Raw genomic sequence first — 18,934 nt, 5'->3', positions numbered from 1 at the left:
TTTTCCTGGCGCGCTGAGCAAATGGGCCTGCGTGCATCCAAACTACTCGCCTACACAGCACAGGCCACTTTTAGGCGTGCCTTAGTAAAAAGGCTCCTTAAACACCCAAGCAGTGCAACTGCTTAAGTACTGGCATAAGATGAGCCAAGCGGGAGGTATCAGTGAGCAAACAAGCAGCAGCATTTTGAGCAATTTGTAAAGGATGAATCCTACTTGTGGTAGCACAAGATACAATGTGTTACAGTAATCAAACAAGGGAGTACAGACCGAAAGTTAGTGGGTGATAAGAACTGTTTCAGTCACCTAATCAGACGTAATTTGAAAAAAACTGAACAGAAGCACGTATCTGAGTTGAAACTGACAGTTTAAGCTAACTTTTATTATTGGCTTTTGAATAGGGGTAGTTTAGTTCACATCTGTTGTATTTCTTACTGACTATTTAGTACTCAAAGGTCCATTTTACATAGAACATTGATCATAATTATAATGTCTGGGCGAGGACATGCTCAGTTTTGGTGGAGGTTTGTAAAATACCTTTAAGGGCATGCAGGAGTGCATGTGTGGTTTCTGGCACACACCGTGGGAGCAGACATTTTATAGACATACATGGGACAAAAATTAATGGCACAAACTCAGCAGCTTCCACGTGGATTCGTGGAAGTGCCAATTGCAAAACTTCCATGTGTAAATGGTGCTGCTTTTTTTTTTTCTGCAGCCAGCTCATTTTGCAATTAAGTAGTTAGGCTGCAATTTTTATTTTTCATTTTAGACATGAAACTAAACCATGGGATTTAAGCCCTGGTCCTGTTTGGGGTTCAGGGAGGAAGGGCCATGAGTAGAACCAGAAAAAAACTGCCACAAATAGAAATAGCCTGTCCAAAACAAGTATTCTTACAAAATGTGTGCATGCTCTGAGCTGGTATAGAACCTGACAGGGAAATTATTTTCCCCATGTATGTGTGTTCCTATTGTATAATGGGGATTACACATGTAGGTTTCTTTTCCAGCCCAAATTATGCCCCCTTGAAATCTCTGCATGGATCTCTGTGTGTAAGGTAATAGCTTTCTGAAATCGCCATTTATACATGTGTTCAATCTACACATGCGAATGCCACTATTTACACATTCAGATGCTTCTAAAATAACTCAGTTAGCAGGTTTTTAAAAAGGCTTGGATAATTTCCTAAAAGAAAAGTCCATAAGCCATTATTAAGATGGACTTGTGAAAATCTACTGCTTATTTCTAGGATAAGCAGCATAAAATCTGTTTTACTGTTCTGGGATCTTGCTAGTTACTTGTGACCATGGAAATAGGATACTGTGCCTGATGGATCTTTGGTCTGTTCCAGTATGGCAGCACTTCTTATAATATTAATTAGGTACATTGTCAGAAAGCAATTTAAGGGAAGAACTGGTGCCTAGAGCACTTGAAAAACCTGTAGAACAGGTTCTGAAGGCACATGTGAAACTTCCTTTAAGAAGAAGGACTATTACAGCACTTCTAGCAGTCAAACTCTTAGATACATACATCTATGTTTGCTTAACTTGTTAAACAATAAGCTGATTTTTATTCTTCTTTACTTATTTTTATTCTTCTTTACTATATTGCTTGCTTCATCTTTCTTATACATTATTAAAAATGTTCTCATTGCTTGAGATGCTTACCGATGCTTGTTATCTGTGGTTGCCTTCTTATACAAACTACATTGCCACTTAAATTTTCTTACTACCCACATCAGAGTCTTCTCTTTCCAGGACACATGGAGGGGCATAATCGAACGCAAACGCCCATCTCCATGGGCGTCTATCTCTGAGGATGGGTACGTGAAGGGGCGGGCCAGACCGTATTTTTGAAAAAGATGGGCGTCCATCTTTTTTTTCGATAATACGGTTTGTACCGGGCAAATGCATCGGATTTGTGCGGATTTGAGCTGGGCGCTATCGTTTTTCAGCGATAATGGAAACCGAAGGCGCCCAGCTCAAAAACAAACAACTCAAAGGCATTTGGTCGTGAGAGGGGCCAGGATTCGTAGTGGTCCCCCTCACATGCCAGGACACCATCTGGGCACCCTAGGGGGCACTGCAGTGGACTTCATAAATTGCTCCCAAGTACATAGCTCCCTTACCTTGTATGCTGAGCCCCCCAAACCACCCCCAAAACCCACTCTCCACAACTGTACACCACTACCATAGCCCGTATGGGTGAAGGGGGCACCTAGATGTGGGTACAGTGGGTTTGTGGTGGGTTTTGGAGGGCTCGCTGTTCCCTCCACAAGCGTAACAGGTGGGGGAAGTATGGGCCTGGGTCCGCCTGCCTGAAGTGCACTGCACCCACTAGGGGGCACTTGTAACAATTAAAAAACAAAATTAAAATACCTCTCAAGTCCATAGCTCCCTTCCCTTGGCATTGCTGGGCGCTGACCAGTTACTTCCGGGTTAGCACAGGAGCCCTTATTGCCACCACAGTGGGTGGCGGTAAGGGCTTCCCGTCACAAGGCCACACAGTAAGAGTTCTCTTACTGCATGGCCATGTGTGTCTGGGGGCTTTTTACCCGCTGCAGTAAAAAGGGCCCTGGTGCATTGGAAAAATGAACCCCACTGCTAGTGCAGGGCCCTTTTTCCCATAGCTTGGTAAAAGAACCCCTCAATGTAAAAAGTGTGAAGAAGTGTGTTATATTTAAACAAGCCAGATGCTAAAGACGAGATTTAATTTACATAGGCATCATATGAAAAATGCCAGTGCCAAACAGGATGTCACCTATGTGGGACAACACTTTACAAAACCAGAACACTGTGTCGATGATTTTATGGTGAGAATACTAAAAGGAAACTTTAAGACAATCCAGGAACGTAAGACCTTTGAAGTCAGAATGATTAAATATTTTGACACCCACCAGACAGGACTTAACAAAGTTCTGGGTTTTCTAGCCCATTATAAACCATAAAATTCTACTGCTTTGTCACCCTCTCTTCCTGTCCCTCATCCATCCAGCTCCCATGTTTCTCACCTTACCCACCCCACCCTCTTCCTGTGAGACTGTTATTGAAATGCTTTCATGTTTCACTTATATATACTGTTATTTATCAACAATTGCTTTTGCTTATTTCTGATATGAAGAAGAAGGGTTACCTTCGAAAGTTAATCAAAAATGTACTTTTAGTCTAATAAAAAAAGGTGTCATCTTATTTTCTTTGTCATATAAAGGCAAAGAGGATTTTTCAGTGTACTTTTTCCTATCAGTCTGTAAACATTTGGGAATTCTTTTTCTTCTTTTCTTTTAAGAATTTGTGGTTAGTTTAGCAAAGCTCATAAGACATTTCTTTTTAAGAAATTTTACTAATTTGTGGCAATGGTGTATTTTTTGAAAATTGTTGTATAATTTGGTTTAATGTATTGTAATTCCTGTTGTTTGTTCAGCTTTTGGTTGTTACCCACGGTGAACTTTTGGTATTATGCGGGTTATAAGACTGTAGTAATAATAATAATAATGCTGGCTAAATACTGTGACAAGGCAAGCCCCAGAGATTCCCCAGTGAAGCAGTTGAGCCCAGAACTATGGCTCCCAGAAGTCCTTGCAAGAATGAGAGAAGAGAGTAGTACTAAAAAAATGGAATGGATTCCCAGCCCCAGCAGGGGGAGCAATGGCTCGAGGCAGGGTGAGCCTGTTACTCCCTTCCCTACTAGAGGGAGAGGGAAGGATGAAGCTCAGTTTCCCTGGCTTTGCCATCAGTATATAATTCCCCCCAGCTGTGAGAAGGGGAGAGCAGATTTCGGAGGCTCTCAGTCACCAGGCGAGAGGGGAGACGAATGGAGAAGAGATTCCATGGAGTATGTGGAGGAAGGAAGTAGCCTGCCACTAGAGCTGCCTAAGGGAGAGGAGCCAGCTACCATGGAGTGGGAGAATTCAAAGGTTGCCCTGCCCAGCACTTGAAGGCAGTGGAGGAGGCCACACCGGGCATGGTGCCAAGAGGTGGGAGAAACTGCCAACCCTGCTCCTTACAGGGTTCCCTCTGTGCTGTGAAAAGGCAGGTAATTTGTGGCAGTGGCATAGCCAGAAGGCAGTTTTTGGGTGGGCCAACAGGTTGGATGGGTGGGCACTACAACTTTTTTGAAAGAGAAAAAACAGAAACCTGATGCACCCATGCTCTGCCCCTACCATGCTCCCCATAACTTCAATGAGGGTAGCAGTGCAGGCTTCAGTGGCTGCAGACCAATTGAGAGCTAAGGGCAGTACAGTAGACTGCACGTCAACCCCATTGAGCCATGGTCCTCCAACACCCATATGGTAAAGCCAAACACATTCTGCATCCAGAGGACCTCCTGGCCCTCCATCAACAATGGATACAGAGCACAGCAAGGACATTTCCCCATAAAACTCATCATACAAAGAAATTTTGGTTTCTAGTGTAATCTCAATAACAGACATATTATAAATTAAATTAAAAAAAATCTATAAAACAAAAGTCACTCAGAACCCACAGCAAATCTACCATGCCAACACTAACTTCCAAAAACAAGGATTCTACCTATGAAAAGGAAGTGCCTTAAATATTATAGTGGGGCCCTAAAATACAAATACATTATTCAGGAAAGCTGAACAAGTGGAGGAGTGGCCTAGTGGTTAGGGTGGTGGACTTTGGTCCTGGGGAACTGAGGAACTGAGTTCGATTCCTTGTGACTCTGGGCAAGTCACTTAACCCTCCATTGCCCCATGTAAGCCGCATTGAGCCTGCCATGAGTGGGAAAGCGTGGGGTACAAATGTAACAAAAAAAAAAATACTACAGAATGCTACATAGAAACTTCATGCTAACAGAATACCTCAGTTACACACAGAGAACACAAATGTCAAATACAGACTAAGTGACCACAAACACTAGAAATATAAATTAAACAGAAACCCCAAGAAACCAGACCTTGCATGTAGTACAACACCAGAGAAACAAGAAAGAAAGGCATTTCCTCCGGTGCAAAATATAAAGACAGCACATGCCAGGGATGGTGTTAGGGGTTGCAACTAGGGCAATTGTGCTTGGTTCCCTGGCCAGAGAAAGCCTGTCTGCTGGAAGCTGAAGGCGCAGCCTGGTAATGGACTTTGGGGTTCTTTCCTAGATTTCTGTCCTGGACCCCAGCCATGTTTAAAATCAACCCTGGCAAGATGTACATTCCAAATTCAACATATTATATTCACAACATTGAAAATAACATAATTTTTTGTACCTTTTTGTTGTCTGGTCATTTTATTTTTCAAATCATATTGGTCTCAGTCTCTGGTTTCTGCTTCCCCCTGTCTTCTCTGAACTCACTTGCCAGGGTCTCCTGTCTATTTGACATTTCTTCTTTATCCATGTCCATCATCCATCTCTGTTTTCCTATATTTCCTTGTCCAGTATCTCCCCTGTGTTCATATCCCCTCCTCTATCATCATTCCTCTGTGCACCTATGCACCCCATGCCCAGCATATCCCTTCTGTGTTCCTATTCTCCCCCTTGTCTGGTATCTCTCCTCACTCTCTGTGTCCATATACCCCCTTCTCCATTATAGCTCTATTCCATATCCCCCCTCCTTGTCAGGCATTGCCCCTCTGTGCCCATATGCCATTGCCATCCCCATACAGCATCTCACATTTGTGTGCCTGTCCCCATGCTCCCACCTAATGCCTATCATCTCCCTTCTGTATCTGTACACCTCCCTATGTCCCTTTTCTCCGTCCTCCACACCAATGTGTCCCTCTCCTCTCTGATCCTACCCCAACCAGCTTCTCTTCCTCTCTCTTTCCTTCCACTTATGCATCTGGCTCTTTCCCCTCCCATAGATCCAGCACCTTTCTCTCTTTGCTCCAGCCCTCTTTGCAGGTCCACATCTCTCCTTTCCCTTCAGCCATCCCCTGCATATCCAGCACCTCTCCTCCAGCGCCCCCCCCCCCCCCACATGTCCAGCACCTCTCTCCCTTTTATCCAGCCCCCCTACGTGTCCAGCACCTCTCCTCTCCCCTTCATTTCAACCCTCTGCATATCCAGCACATCTCCCCTTTCCCTCCAACCCCCCATATCCAGCTCCTCTCCCCTTCCCTCCAACCCCCCTGCAACTCCAGCACCTCTCCCCTTCCCTCAAACCTCCCCCTGCAAGTCCTGTACCTCTCTCCCTTCCGTTCTCTCCAACCCCATGCCCCTCACAAGTCTAGCATTTTTCTCTTCCCTTCAGGCCCCTCCCCTCCAAGGGCCAGCACCTCTATATCTTCCTTACCCCCCCCCCCAAAAAAAAGTCTCACACCTCTCCCTTCCTTCACCCCCCACCACACACACACATGTCCAGAACCTCTCCCCTTCAGCCCCCCTCCCCTTGCAGAGCCCGCTCCCCTTTGTCTTCTTCACCCCCCCCCCCACACACATCCAGAACCTCTCCCTTCCCTTCAGCCCGCTCCCCTTTGTCTTCCTCACCCCCCACACACACCCTCTCCCACCCCCGCCGCAGCACTTGTATTCAACGCTATCGGCACTGCCTCCTCCACCTCACATTCTCCGTCTCCCACCCCCGTGGCAGCGCTTGCAATTTGCTACCGGTGCTGCCTGAAATCAACTCACAGACGTGGAGCTGACGACTTGCTCCAGGACCTTCCCTCTGCTGCGAGCGTTCTGTCCTGTGTAAACAGGAAGTTGAATCAGCGCGCAGAGGGAAGGCCCCGGAGCAGGACGTTGCGCCGCGTCTATCAGCTGTCAGGCATTGAGTGCCGATAGCAAATTGCAAGCGCTGCTACGGGAGTGGGAGATGGAGACTGTGAGGTGGAAGAGGCAGCGCTGAAAGTGTTGAATACAAGCGCTACGGCAGGAGTGGGAGAGGGTGAGGAGACACGGTGAGGGACTTGGATGGGCCTGACTCAAAACGGGGCGGGCCTGGGCCCATCCAGGCCTACCCGTAGCTACGCCCCTGATTTGTGGTATTGGTTTGATGTGCAAAGACTGTCCATGAAGATTTGTCCTGAACTGTCGTGCTATACTGGAAGTGTGCTGAACTCTTACTAAACCCTTCTGAAGGAGGGGGAGGGGAAAGCTAATGCCCTAATAGAAGACCTGAGGTCTTGAGAAGCTGAGCGTTTGCTGAGGGATTTTGGGAGCTGAACTGTACCTTTTTTTCTTTTGAAGATTATCTTATGAGGACTGTACCTTTTTGTTTTTAAGAATATATTATGATTTTTGGTATGAAATTGCCTTGATAATAAAATACTTTGGCCCTGAGTCCCAGTATCAGCAGCATTCTGTCCTGGAACCCTGGGAGCCCTGCAGGCTTGCTGGCTCCACCCAAGAGGAGGAAGCGGACCCCCCCCCCCCCCTTTACAATACCAAGGAGTCAATCCATATACAATTTAAAAAATAGACATTTAAAGTTTAAATTCAATCCTTGCCTACTACTACTACTTAACATTTCTAGAGCGCTACTAGGGTTAAGCAGCGCTGTACAGTTTAAATATAGGCTAATTCCAACACAACCTGGTACTCGTTTAATGAATATAAATTAATATCCACACTCACAAGTAATTTTTTCTCTGTAATGTTTGTGGGGGTAAAAGAAAAGACTCCAGATACCCGGTAACCACGTATTGTGTTTTTAATAGTGGACCGCTCTGCTTAGCACTTACATGTGCAATAACTTTTTCTTTTTTGTAAGGCTGCTAGTGAGCATCGTCATGAGTCAAAAAACCTCACCCTTTACATTCTTTTTTCTTTAATTTTAATTTTTCATATATAATACTCTGTACTTTAGTGTTTTTAAAATTGAATAAACACTTAGCTGCTGTTGCACTTGAACTAGGGCGTTCCCATTGTTCAAGTGCAACAGCAGCTAAGTGTTTATTCAATTTTAAAAACACTAAAGTATAAAAAGTATTATAGTACTATATCTGAAGTCTTTTCCTCTATCCCCTACAAACATTACAGAGAAAAAATTACTTGAGTGTCTATATAGACTAATGTAATTCACACAAGAATGAGTTGTTTGTGCAAACCTGTTACCTTTCAGGATAATTTTGGCAGATACATTTTGCAAAACTTGGAGTCTTTGTAATTTTTTAGCTGGCAATCCCAGTAAACAAACATTACAGTAGTTCAGGGATGTAAGGATAACCGCTTGATTAATAAGCCAAAAATACTACCTTCAAGGAAATATCTCAGTCTACATAACAGCTTCAATTTGAACAAAATCTTTTGAACTAGATAATTAACACGAGTTTCCATGGTCAGGCAGGAGTTGGCTTGACTAGGCTTTGAGCTGTAAATCACAAGTCTCGGCGTCATCCAGGTTGGAAGCGCCATTTTAAATGATGAGTTGGAATGGTGGTCATTTGCAGTAATATGCAAAACTGTCTTCTCTGTTCTTGACCCTGAAGAAGCTAGCTGTCAAGTTATCCTGAATTTTTTTGGACTGTTTGGTTGGATTGAATTTTTGAACAACAATAAATAAATGTGTTTAATTTTTACTCATTTTTGAGAGAGACCTTTTTGGTCTGCAGACCAGGCAACTTTTACTCTCCCATATAAAAAGTGTGAAAAGTATCTGAGAATGAAAGAACAGATGTATTTTTCAATTTGTTAAAATTCTTTAAATAGTGTGATGCTATTGTTTTCATTTCCACCAAAAATGCAAATATGTTTCAAAGGAGTACTTTTTAATTTTATTTCCAAGTTGTAAAATACAATCAGATACTAGTAACTATTTCTTAGGTTCCTACTCTAGCATTCTGCTATATTGCTTCTTCAGATAACTCTAAGAAGACCAAGACATTTTCAATTAGTCTTTACTCAGCTGGTAGCCAAAGAATTAGCCCCTTGTGGGTGAAACACAATCTGTATCGGGCGATTATCTATATATATAAAACTCACCCTCAACGTTCTATTATCTGATGATGTCACTGAAGCCAAGGTTCGTAAGTTCGAAGCTCTGAAGTCAAGAAAATCACAGTCTTGGGGCCACGCCCTCGCGTCAAACGTTATGACGTTGAGGGTGGAGGCGGAGCAATTCACTCACATCGATGACAGCCAGGGCACCGCAATGGGCCACCCACTGACGACGAAGGTATGTTGGGTGGGGGGGCCACAGTCACACATCAACGGCGGCCACGGCGGCGCAATGCCGTCACTAACAACCAAGGTGCGTTCGGTGGGGGGGCCACAGGAAAGCCTTGCTAGCGCCCGTTTCATTGGCTCCAGAAACGGGCCTTTTTTTACTAGTCTTATAATAAAGTTTGAATTGTACGACTGATTAATCTGCTTTGTTTGCTTCCAGGCAGGAGTTAAGCCAGACTCCTAAAAGCTTTATTTCATATTTTATAAATATATCGGAATCATGAAGCTGCACAACATCAAAGTTTTTACTCAATTGCCCTCCCCCACCTGGCAATGGAACTGCCCTCTTGTCTGACCCATAAAACATTACTTTTCTCAAGGTAAATCTTTAAATACTGCTGAGACATCCAAACAAAAATTTCCATAAAAACATTCATCAATGTTTTCACAGTGCTAAGATCCGACAGAATAGGAAAAATCAAAATATCATCTGCATATGAGAAGTATTAAATTCCCCTCCTACATAGTATCAATCCCAATTCACTGATGTAGAAATTAAAAAAACTGGGGACAGGGTTGAGCTCTGAGGGACACCCTGTTCCATATGCCATGAATCAAAAAGTCCGCCTTGCCAACAATCCTATATAGATCTATTTTCAAAAAATCTTCAAACCACTAACACCCTCCTTCCCACCCCCTTACCCTCCTTTTTACCCAAAAGTACATCATGATTCTCCAGATCAAACGCCACTGACAAATCTAATTGCATTAGCAACACCTCAGTGTTCCTATTCATAACAATTTATGCCGGGTTAAGCTGAAGATACTGAGGTTAGATGCTTAGCTAGACAGTGAGGAAGACCTGTGTAGAAGGCTTTGAAGGGCATAATTGAAAGGGACGTCCTCGTTTCGATTTGGACGTCCTTGCAAAACATCCCCTTCCAGGGGCGGGGAAACCCTTATTTTCGAAACAAGATGGACGTCCATCTTTCGTTTTGATAATACGGTCAGGGATGCCCAAATCCTGAAATTTTGTCGTCCTTAGAGATGGTCATCCTTAGACTTGGTCGTTTCTGATTTTCGGCGATAATGGAATCCAAGGACGACCATCTCAGAAATGACCAACTGCAAGTCATTTGGTCGTGGGAGGAGCCAGCATTTCTAGTGCCCTGGTCCCCCTGACATGCCAGGACACCAACCGGGCACCCTAGGGGGCACTGCAGTGGACTTCATAAATTGCTCCCAAGTACATAGCTCCCTTACCTTGTATGCTGAGCCCCCCAAACCACCCCCAAAACCCACTCTCCACAACTGTACACCACTACCGTAGCCCGTATGGGTGAAGGGGGGCACCTAGATGTGGGTATAGTGGGTTTGTGGTGGGTTTTGGAGGGCTCGCTGTTTCCTCCACAAACGTAACAGGTGGGGGGAGTATGGGCCTGGGTCCGCCTGCCTGAAGTGCACTGCACCCACTAAAACTGCTCCAGGGAACTGTATACTGCTGTCATGGACCCGAGTATGACATCTGAGGCTGGCAATCAATATTTTTAAAGATGTTTTTTGAGGGTGGGAGGGGGTTAGTGAGTAAGGGGGGAGGTCATCCGCGATTCTCTCTGGTGGTCATCTGGTCATTTCGGCCACCTTTTTTGTGCCTTGGTCGAAAGAAAAACACAACCAGGTAAAGTCATCCAAGTGTTCATCAGGGACATCCTTGTTTCTTTCGATTATGGGTTGAGGACATACTAGTGTTAGGCACGCCCAAGTCCCGCCTTTGCTATGCCTCCAATATGCCCCCTTGAACTTTGGCTGTCCCTGCGATGGAAAGCAGTTGGGGACGTCCAAAATCGGTTTTCAATTATACCGATTTGGACGACCCTGTGAGGACGCTCATCTTCTGATTTATATCGAAAGATGGGCGTCCTCTTTCAAAAATGAGCCCATTTCTGTGCGAATAGTAAAACTTTTGAGTGAGCTTGATTCATTGTCAGGATCCAGTGTTCATCAATAGCAGGGGTGAGGCATTGTCATATATAATGGCAGCATGAAGCTGCTTAGGTATTTTGAATATTTTGCAACCTTTTTAGGCTAGCGATTTTCTGCTCACAGTAGAGAATATTTCCATAGAATAGGTGACAGATGAAAAGGTATGTACTAATGTCCTCATAGACTCCAGCTCGAAGTAGGACTGAAGAACATGTAATTGTTGTAGAGAATTAAAGCATGACCTCATGATTACAGTGAATTAGTAGCAATATACAAGGAAAACAATATTCAAACAAGAAAACGGGCTCACAAACATCACCTGCATCTTCTGATCAGAGACTAGTGAAGGACTTACTGGCAGGGTGAAAGATAAAAATCCATAGAAACCCAATCACAGAATGACAGACTCTCAGGAACCTTCTAGTAAAGCAAAAGTAGGGGCTAAGAATAAAAGAAGGAAATCTTCACAAAGTGACTTTTCTTTTTCCAGATTTTAACTGTACCTTTGTTTTTGTATGAAAGGTGGTATTATTAAATGCACAATAGACTAAACTAAAGCTTAGTTTGTTGGGAACATAATCTGCATGTGCTCTCATTCCTGTCCCACAGCTCCTCCTCCAAGAAGACAGAAATGTGATCACTGGACAGCGTGTCCAGCAGGCAACTATGCCTTTCGACTGACCAGTGGTGGTGCCAATGTGAAGCAACCCAAAATTTGTTTTGAGGATGAACTGTAAGTACCTGACTCACAGTAAAATAATACCAGGTCAAGATGGAGAGAGTGCATGCTTATAGACTATGCCTATTTTGGGGTGAGTTGGGACCTCAGACAAAGCCCTGGAATGACTTGACACTCAATGTTTTAGGCTACTCTTAATTTTTTTTTAAATTTGTGTAGAAAAGAAGGTGGGCTGGTAACTCAAGTGGTAAGCACCATACACTGCTATAGAGAAGGCCCCTGGTTCCATTTCTGAATTGGATCCTCTGCTTGCCAAGATGGCTGGGGATTCTCTTTTATTCTATTTCTATTCATATTTTGTCTTTGTTTTAATCTAACGGGCAACTTAAAGCAGTTTATATCAATATCATGTCTCCCTGCTCTGGAGGCTGTGTTCACAGCATCTGCAGGTGGGAAGGAGTGATAGCCACTGCATAAGGGTAACACCTAGTGGTAGATTCATGATTCATGGTTGTAGGGTTTCAGAAAGGGCTGGGGAGCATGGTCTTCCTTTGCCCAGGACTGTCACTGCATTGACCAAAGTAGTGGCCTGATAAGCTAAGAGTATGTAATTTTTCCACAAAAGGGGCCATCTTTGAACTAAACTTTCATGCACCCATATGTGAGGATTTAAGTCCTGTTCTCGGTGAGCAACTGTTACAACTAAGGAACTTCATTTTCTTTAGCTTTGTATATAATGAACTATTAAAATCATGAAAAGGTAAATTTTATTTTTTTAAAGAACTGGGATAATGAATCAGTATATATACTATTCCAATCAGTATCTTTATGAAACAATTAAATGCCAAAGCATCCCATAAATGGTTTAAGAATAGAAATCAAAAATATAGAAACCCACCTCAATTACCAAAAAAACAGAAAAAAAATTGTTATAATTCTATAAAGTGAGAATGGTACTCAGAATAGTGTCTGTGATCCCTTGTGACCATAAAATCACCTGGCAATCACTAAATGTAATCATTGCACCGTACAGCTCTACCTGACAAAATGTTCTTTTTTCAAATAACAAGGAAAAGTATAAAGACTTAGGGCCGTGTTTACTATGGTATCTCTAGTGTTAGCGCACATTAAAAACACTAGAATGCCTATAGTACAGCTTAATAAACAGGGCCCTTAGCTTAATTTAGTGGAAGAGTTCATCACAGTTTTTTCATCCTGCCGTCGTCTTCTAGCAGGGGGTGCATTAGCATGCCAGGGTAAAATATATAAACATTACAATCAACAATATTCTCCAACATAATCTCAGATTCCACAGAGATCCACAGCCAATGATGAAAAATTTATAAATCCAATCCTCATCACCCTTGGGTACACTTGCTTAGGCGTTTTACATTCACACATTTTGAGGCATCTCCATTCATGTGCTGTTCACTTTTTATTTTATTTTAATTTTTATTAAGTAATAAACAAAACATTCCTTTATCTTATGACATACTGTGATTCTTCAGTAGATGGCTGTAATAAATCACATACTCCCCATACATCCCCTGAAACTCCCCTCCCTCCTGCCCTCCAAATAAAAATAAAATAAACTACTCACAGGAGCAAGGACTACTATATAGTAACAGTCTTGACTAAAATTTATTAGGCTTGTGGGGTACGATCCAGCCACTCAGTATAAGCTGTCCATATTTTCTGAAAATAGGGATGTCTATTATAAACTAGTGTAAATGGCAGAAACCACATCTACCTTGCAGGCACAGACATTTACATCTGCTCTCAAGCAGGTGTAAATGACCACACCTAGATCATGCAGGGTACATGCATAGATTACTGTATTTTATCATCTACATATATGCTTGACTCTCAATCCCTCTGCATGCCTACCATCATGCCATTCCGTAGCATGAGTAGCAGATGAATCCAAGAACTAGTGGGTCCAGCAGATGGAGATAGAGATCACTCATTTTCATCCCAGAGTCAGTATATCTCTATCTCCAGCAGGCGGATGGACGGACATCCTCTAGTTCCTGGATTCCTCTGTTAGGGGTGCTCCTGGCCTAGGTCTCCTGGGTAGATGAGCTATATTCAAAAGACCATGTGCTGTAGTAAATGCATCAGCAGGTAGTGTGGTTGCACTTTCTGTGCTATCTGTAGATATCATGCAGTAAGTGTCTTGTGCAGTAAATACAGGGCAGATGCTGGGCATGCCCCCAACATTTACTTTCTGTGGTTACAATCAAAGTGGTTTACTTATTATATACTTATGGGGCAATGGAGGGTTAAGTGACTTGCCCGCAGTCACAAGAGTTGCAGTGAGAATTGAACCCAGTTCCCCAGGCTATTACACTAACCATTAGGCTACTCTTCCACTCTGTTGCACAGGCTTTGCACTTAATAAGTTCAACTGCTGTACAGTCTTTGTATTTAATAAGTACAAAATGTATTGCAATTTAGTAAATAGCCCCCTTAATTCTGGTTAGAGTTTATTTTCTCATGTAAACCAAAAGATTACTCCGATGTCCATTTTTGATTGCACAAGTCTAGGGACACTTTTCAAATACACTACTGTGGGTGCTATTAATTCTGCTTCTTTAGAAAATTTTTAAAATAGAAGCCTCTCATGGTGTTTCTCCTTAAAAATTAGCATCGGTTTCCACCTCTAATTTAAAAAACTTCCATAGGAATGCCTGTTTTCAATGCAGCTAAATGTATGCACATTATGAAACTCATGCATACTGTTAAGCACATTTGAGGTGATCAGTTTTTAATAAGATTGTTTTACCAAGATGGGCATAATCGAAAGGGGCGCCCAAGTTTTCCTGAGAACGTCCTCCTTGGATGTCCCGGCAAAGGGGTGGGGAAACCCATATTATTGAAACAAGATGGGTGTCCATCTTTTGTTTTGATATTACAGCCGGGGATGCCCAAATCGCGAAATTTAGGTCGACCTTAGAGATGGTCGTCCCCGATTTTCGGCGATAATGGAAACCGAGGACGCCCATCTCAGAAACGACCAAATCCAAGCCATTTGGTCATGGGAGGAGCCGGCATTCGTAGTGCACTGGTCCCCCTGACATGCCAGGACATCAACCGGGCACCCTAGGGGGCACTGCAGTGGACTTCATAAATTGCTCCCAGGTGCATAGCTCCCTTACCTTGTGTGCTGAACCCCCCAACCCCCCCCCCCCAAACCCACTCCCCACAACTGTACACCACTACCATAGCCCTAAGGGGTGAAGGGGGCACCTAGATGTGGGTACAGTGGGTTTCTGGTGGGTTTTGAAGGGCTCACATTTACCACCACAAGTGTAACAGGAGGGATGGGCCTGGGTCTGCCTGCCTGACTTGCACTGCACCCACTAAAACTGCTCCAGGGACCTGCATACTGCTGTGATGGAGCTGGGTATGACATTTGAGGCTGGCATAGAGGCTGGCAAAAAATATTTGAAAAGTTTTTTTTTTTTTTTGGGGGGGGGGGTTAGGGTGGGAGGGGGTTGGTGACCACTGGGGGAGTAAGGGGACGTCATCCCCGATTCCCTCTGGTGGTCATCTGGTCAGTTCTGGCACCTTTTTGAGGCTTGGTCATAAAAAAAATGGAACAAGTCACCCAAGTGCTCATCAGGGATGCCCTTCTTTTTTCCATTATTGGTCGAGGACGCCCATGTGTTAGGCACACCCCAGTCCCGCCTTCGCTACGCTTCTGATACGCCCCTGGGAACTTTGGTCATCCCCGCGATGCAAAGCAGTTGAGGGTGCCCAAAATCGGCTTTCGATTATGCTGATTTGGCCGACCCTGAGAGAAGGACGCCCATCTCCCGATTTGTGTCGAAAGATGGACGCCCTTCTCTTTCGAAAATAAGCCTGCAAGTCATTTACTTTGAAAATTGCCCTCCCAATATCATAGATAAGTACATCTCAAGAAATTTTAAATTAACAAAAAAAAAAGAGGGATGTAGGACTACATTTTCCTACATGAGCTGTGTTAAAAACTATGGGGCCCTTTTACATATAGTAACATAGTAAATGACTGCAGATAAAGACCTGAACGGTCCGTCCAGTCTGCCCAACAAGATAAACTCATTTTACATGGTATGTAATACTTTATATGTATATCCGAGTTTGATTTGTCCCTGCCTTTCTCAGGGCACAGACTGTAAAAGTCTGCCCAGCACTGTTCCTGTACTAACAGTTCTGAAGTCAACATCGAAGCCCCTTAAAATTTACACTCCAGCCCCTCCATATCTATTCAGTCATGATCAGAACACAGACCATAGAATTCCGCCTTACACCGGTTTTATTCTCAATCTCCAAATACCAGCGTCGCCACCCAATGTCCGCAAAGATTCCATAGATCCATTCCTTCTAAACAAGATTCCTTTGTGTTTATCCCAAGCATGTTTGAATTCCATTACTGTTTTCATCTCCACCACCTCCCGCGAGAGGGCATTCCACGTATCCACCACCCTCTCCATGAAAAAATACTTCCTGACATTACTTCTGAGTCTGCCCCCCTTCAACCTCTATTCATGTCCTCTAGTTCTACCACCTTTCCTTCTCTGGAAAAAGTTCGTATGCGGATTAATACCTTTCAAATATTTGAATGTCTGTATCATGTCACCCCTGTTTCTCCTTTCCTCCAAGGTATACGTGTTCAGGTCGGCAAGTCTTTCCTTCTACGGTTTGCAATGCAAATCCCATACCATTTTCGTAGCTTTTCTTTGCACCACTTCCAGTCTTTTTACATCTTTAGCCAGATACGGCCTCCAAAACTGAACACAGTACTCCAAGTGGGGCCTCACCAACGACTTGTAGAGGGGCATCAACACCTCCTTTCTTCTGCTGGTTATACCCCTCTCTATGCAGCCTAGCATCCTTCTGGCTACAGCCGTCGCCTTGTCACATTGTTTCTTCACTTTCATATCCTCCGACACCAACACCCCAAGGTCTCTCTCCTCAGTCGAGCTTACTAATCTCTCCCCTCCTATCCAGTATCTCTCCTTTGGGTTTCTACACCCCAAGTTCATCACTGTACACTTCTTGGAATTAAATTTTAACTGCCAGACCCTCGACCATTCTTCTAACTTTTGGAGATCCTTTCTCATCGTTTCTATTCCCTCCAGGGTATCCACTCTATTGGCTATCTTCATGTCATCCGTAAAAGGGCAAACCTTTCCTTCCAAACCTTCAGCAATATCTTTCACAAATATATTAAACAAAATGGGCCCCAGCACTGACCCCTGAGAAACCCCACTGCTCACCGTCTTTTCCTCCAAGTGGATTCCATTTACCACCACCTTCTGCCACCTGTTGGTCAAACAGTTTTCTATCCAGTTCACCACTTTTGGACCTAAGGTCAGCCCTTTCAGCTTATTCACGAGTCTTCTGTGGGGGACCGTATCAAAGGATTTGCTGAAATCCAAGTAGATTACATCTAGTGCACGTCCTTCATCCAGTTCATTTGTCACCCAGTCAAAGAAGTCACATAAGTGCCTATGCATGTCCAGCGTGCACCAAATCATCATTACTGACTGGCTACTGCATGCCCCAGGTGGTAATTCTGAATTTGCCGTGCACCGAAAACACGCAGTGGACGTACACTGCATGCCTACCGCCCGGGTAGCGCGTGAGACCTTATCACTAAGTCAATGTGTGATGGTAAGGTCTCAGGCTGAAAATGGAGGCGTGCCGGTGTTTATTTTGCCACACGTCCATATTCAGGCCTCTTAAAAAAGGCCCTTTTTCCAGGATGCGGCAAAAACTGGCCCAGTGTGCACCCAAAAGATATGCTTTCACTGCCGTAGGCCACTTTTTGCCGCAGCTTAGTAAAAGGGCCCCTCAGATTGGATCAGCCTGACCTGAAAAAATGGAGCCAATTAGCTTCCTTATTGAAGGGAGCTCTTTGTAATAAAACTGATTTTATTTCATCCGAGTGCATTCTAGTCTTTATGGTCTTGTTGGTTCTTTTTGAAATTAGAACTACAGTTACCATAATGCAGTGGGGCTTGGGAAATTAGTCCAGACCTGTTTTCACTAAAGTGCACCTGGGTTACTAGATAGCTAAAGAAATGTAATCTGCATGGCTTCATGATACATTAACAGAGCACTGTTTAATTTCTTTTAGCTTTGAATAGATTGTTTGCCTAATAAATTTTTGTGATTCAGGCTCATAGGGTGAAGTGTAAAGGGATAGACTGGAGGCCGAGGACTGAACATTGCTGTCATTAACTGTAAGTCATAAACAATGCTCTGCAGGTTCATTGACCCTACAAAAGGCAGTACTATACAGTGGCGTACCTAGGGTAGTTGACACTCAGGGCCGGTCATTTTTTAACACCCCCCCTCCAAAATCTAGTACTAGGCATGCCGAGAATACAAAACACTCAGGACCTATAGAGCAATTCTAGCATACCATAAGCAGTAATTTCTACAAGTCACACAAGGAAAAGGAAAGCATCTTAAACACTACAGTGAGCACTAGAACATCAATTCACCTACTGTAAAACGAAACCAGGCAGAATAACACAGATCGTCCATCTTACACAGTCAATGCCAACCGAAAGCCATGTCTTTTTCACAAACACAGATACACCCTAATCCACTATAGAATAAGCAATAATAACCTTTCTATTTAGACAAAAATTAAACTGAACCCCCAAGATGCCAGACTCTGCATACCAATGCAACACCACAGAAACAGCAAAATGTCCCCTAGTACTGTGCAAAATATAAAGACAGCAGATGTAAATTTGAAAAAACTAACAAGTACCAATCACCACTTTACAAATTAACAAATAGAAATAAAAACAAATATAGAAAATAAAATAATACCATTTATTGGACTAATACATTTAGCTTTCAGAGGCCAAAACATCCTTCCTCAGGTCAATACAGTATAGTGCTGTTACAATATCCTATCCGGTACCTGCGGAAGGGGGTTTTGTTCTCCGAAAGTTAGCCAAAATGTATTAAAATTAGTCCAATAAAAAGATTACCTTATTTACATGTTCTATTATAAACATTAACACAGCTACATACTACCTTTATCCTAAAGCAAAAAAAAAAAAAAAAATATATATTTTATTTACGTTTGTTGTCTCTGTTTCTGCTTTCCCTCATCTTCTTTTCACTGTCTTCCTTCCATCCAGCATCTGTCTTTGTTCTCTCTCTGCCATCCAGTGTCTGCCCCTCTCTGCTGTCCCCTCCATCCAATG

The 18,934-nt window shown here is 43.4% G+C and overlaps 1 protein-coding gene across 1 annotated transcript in view; it reads left to right on the top strand.

The window, feature by feature from the left end:
- LOC115470563 (protein FAM3B-like) overlaps positions 1-18,934 on the top strand; it is a 163,306-nt gene that overhangs the window by 105,663 nt on the left and 38,709 nt on the right. The window contains 2 exon segments of the mRNA XM_030203822.1: positions 11,651-11,774; positions 17,886-17,950. Coding sequence (XP_030059682.1) covers positions 11,651-11,774; positions 17,886-17,950 — 189 coding nt within the window.

The sequence above is a fragment of the Microcaecilia unicolor genome, chromosome 5 (genome assembly GCF_901765095.1).
Source record: "Microcaecilia unicolor chromosome 5, aMicUni1.1, whole genome shotgun sequence".
In the NCBI taxonomy this organism is placed as follows: domain Eukaryota; kingdom Metazoa; phylum Chordata; class Amphibia; order Gymnophiona; family Siphonopidae; genus Microcaecilia; species Microcaecilia unicolor.
The sequence above is the reverse complement of the archived record's forward strand: the minus strand, read 5'-3'. Positions and strand labels throughout refer to the sequence as shown.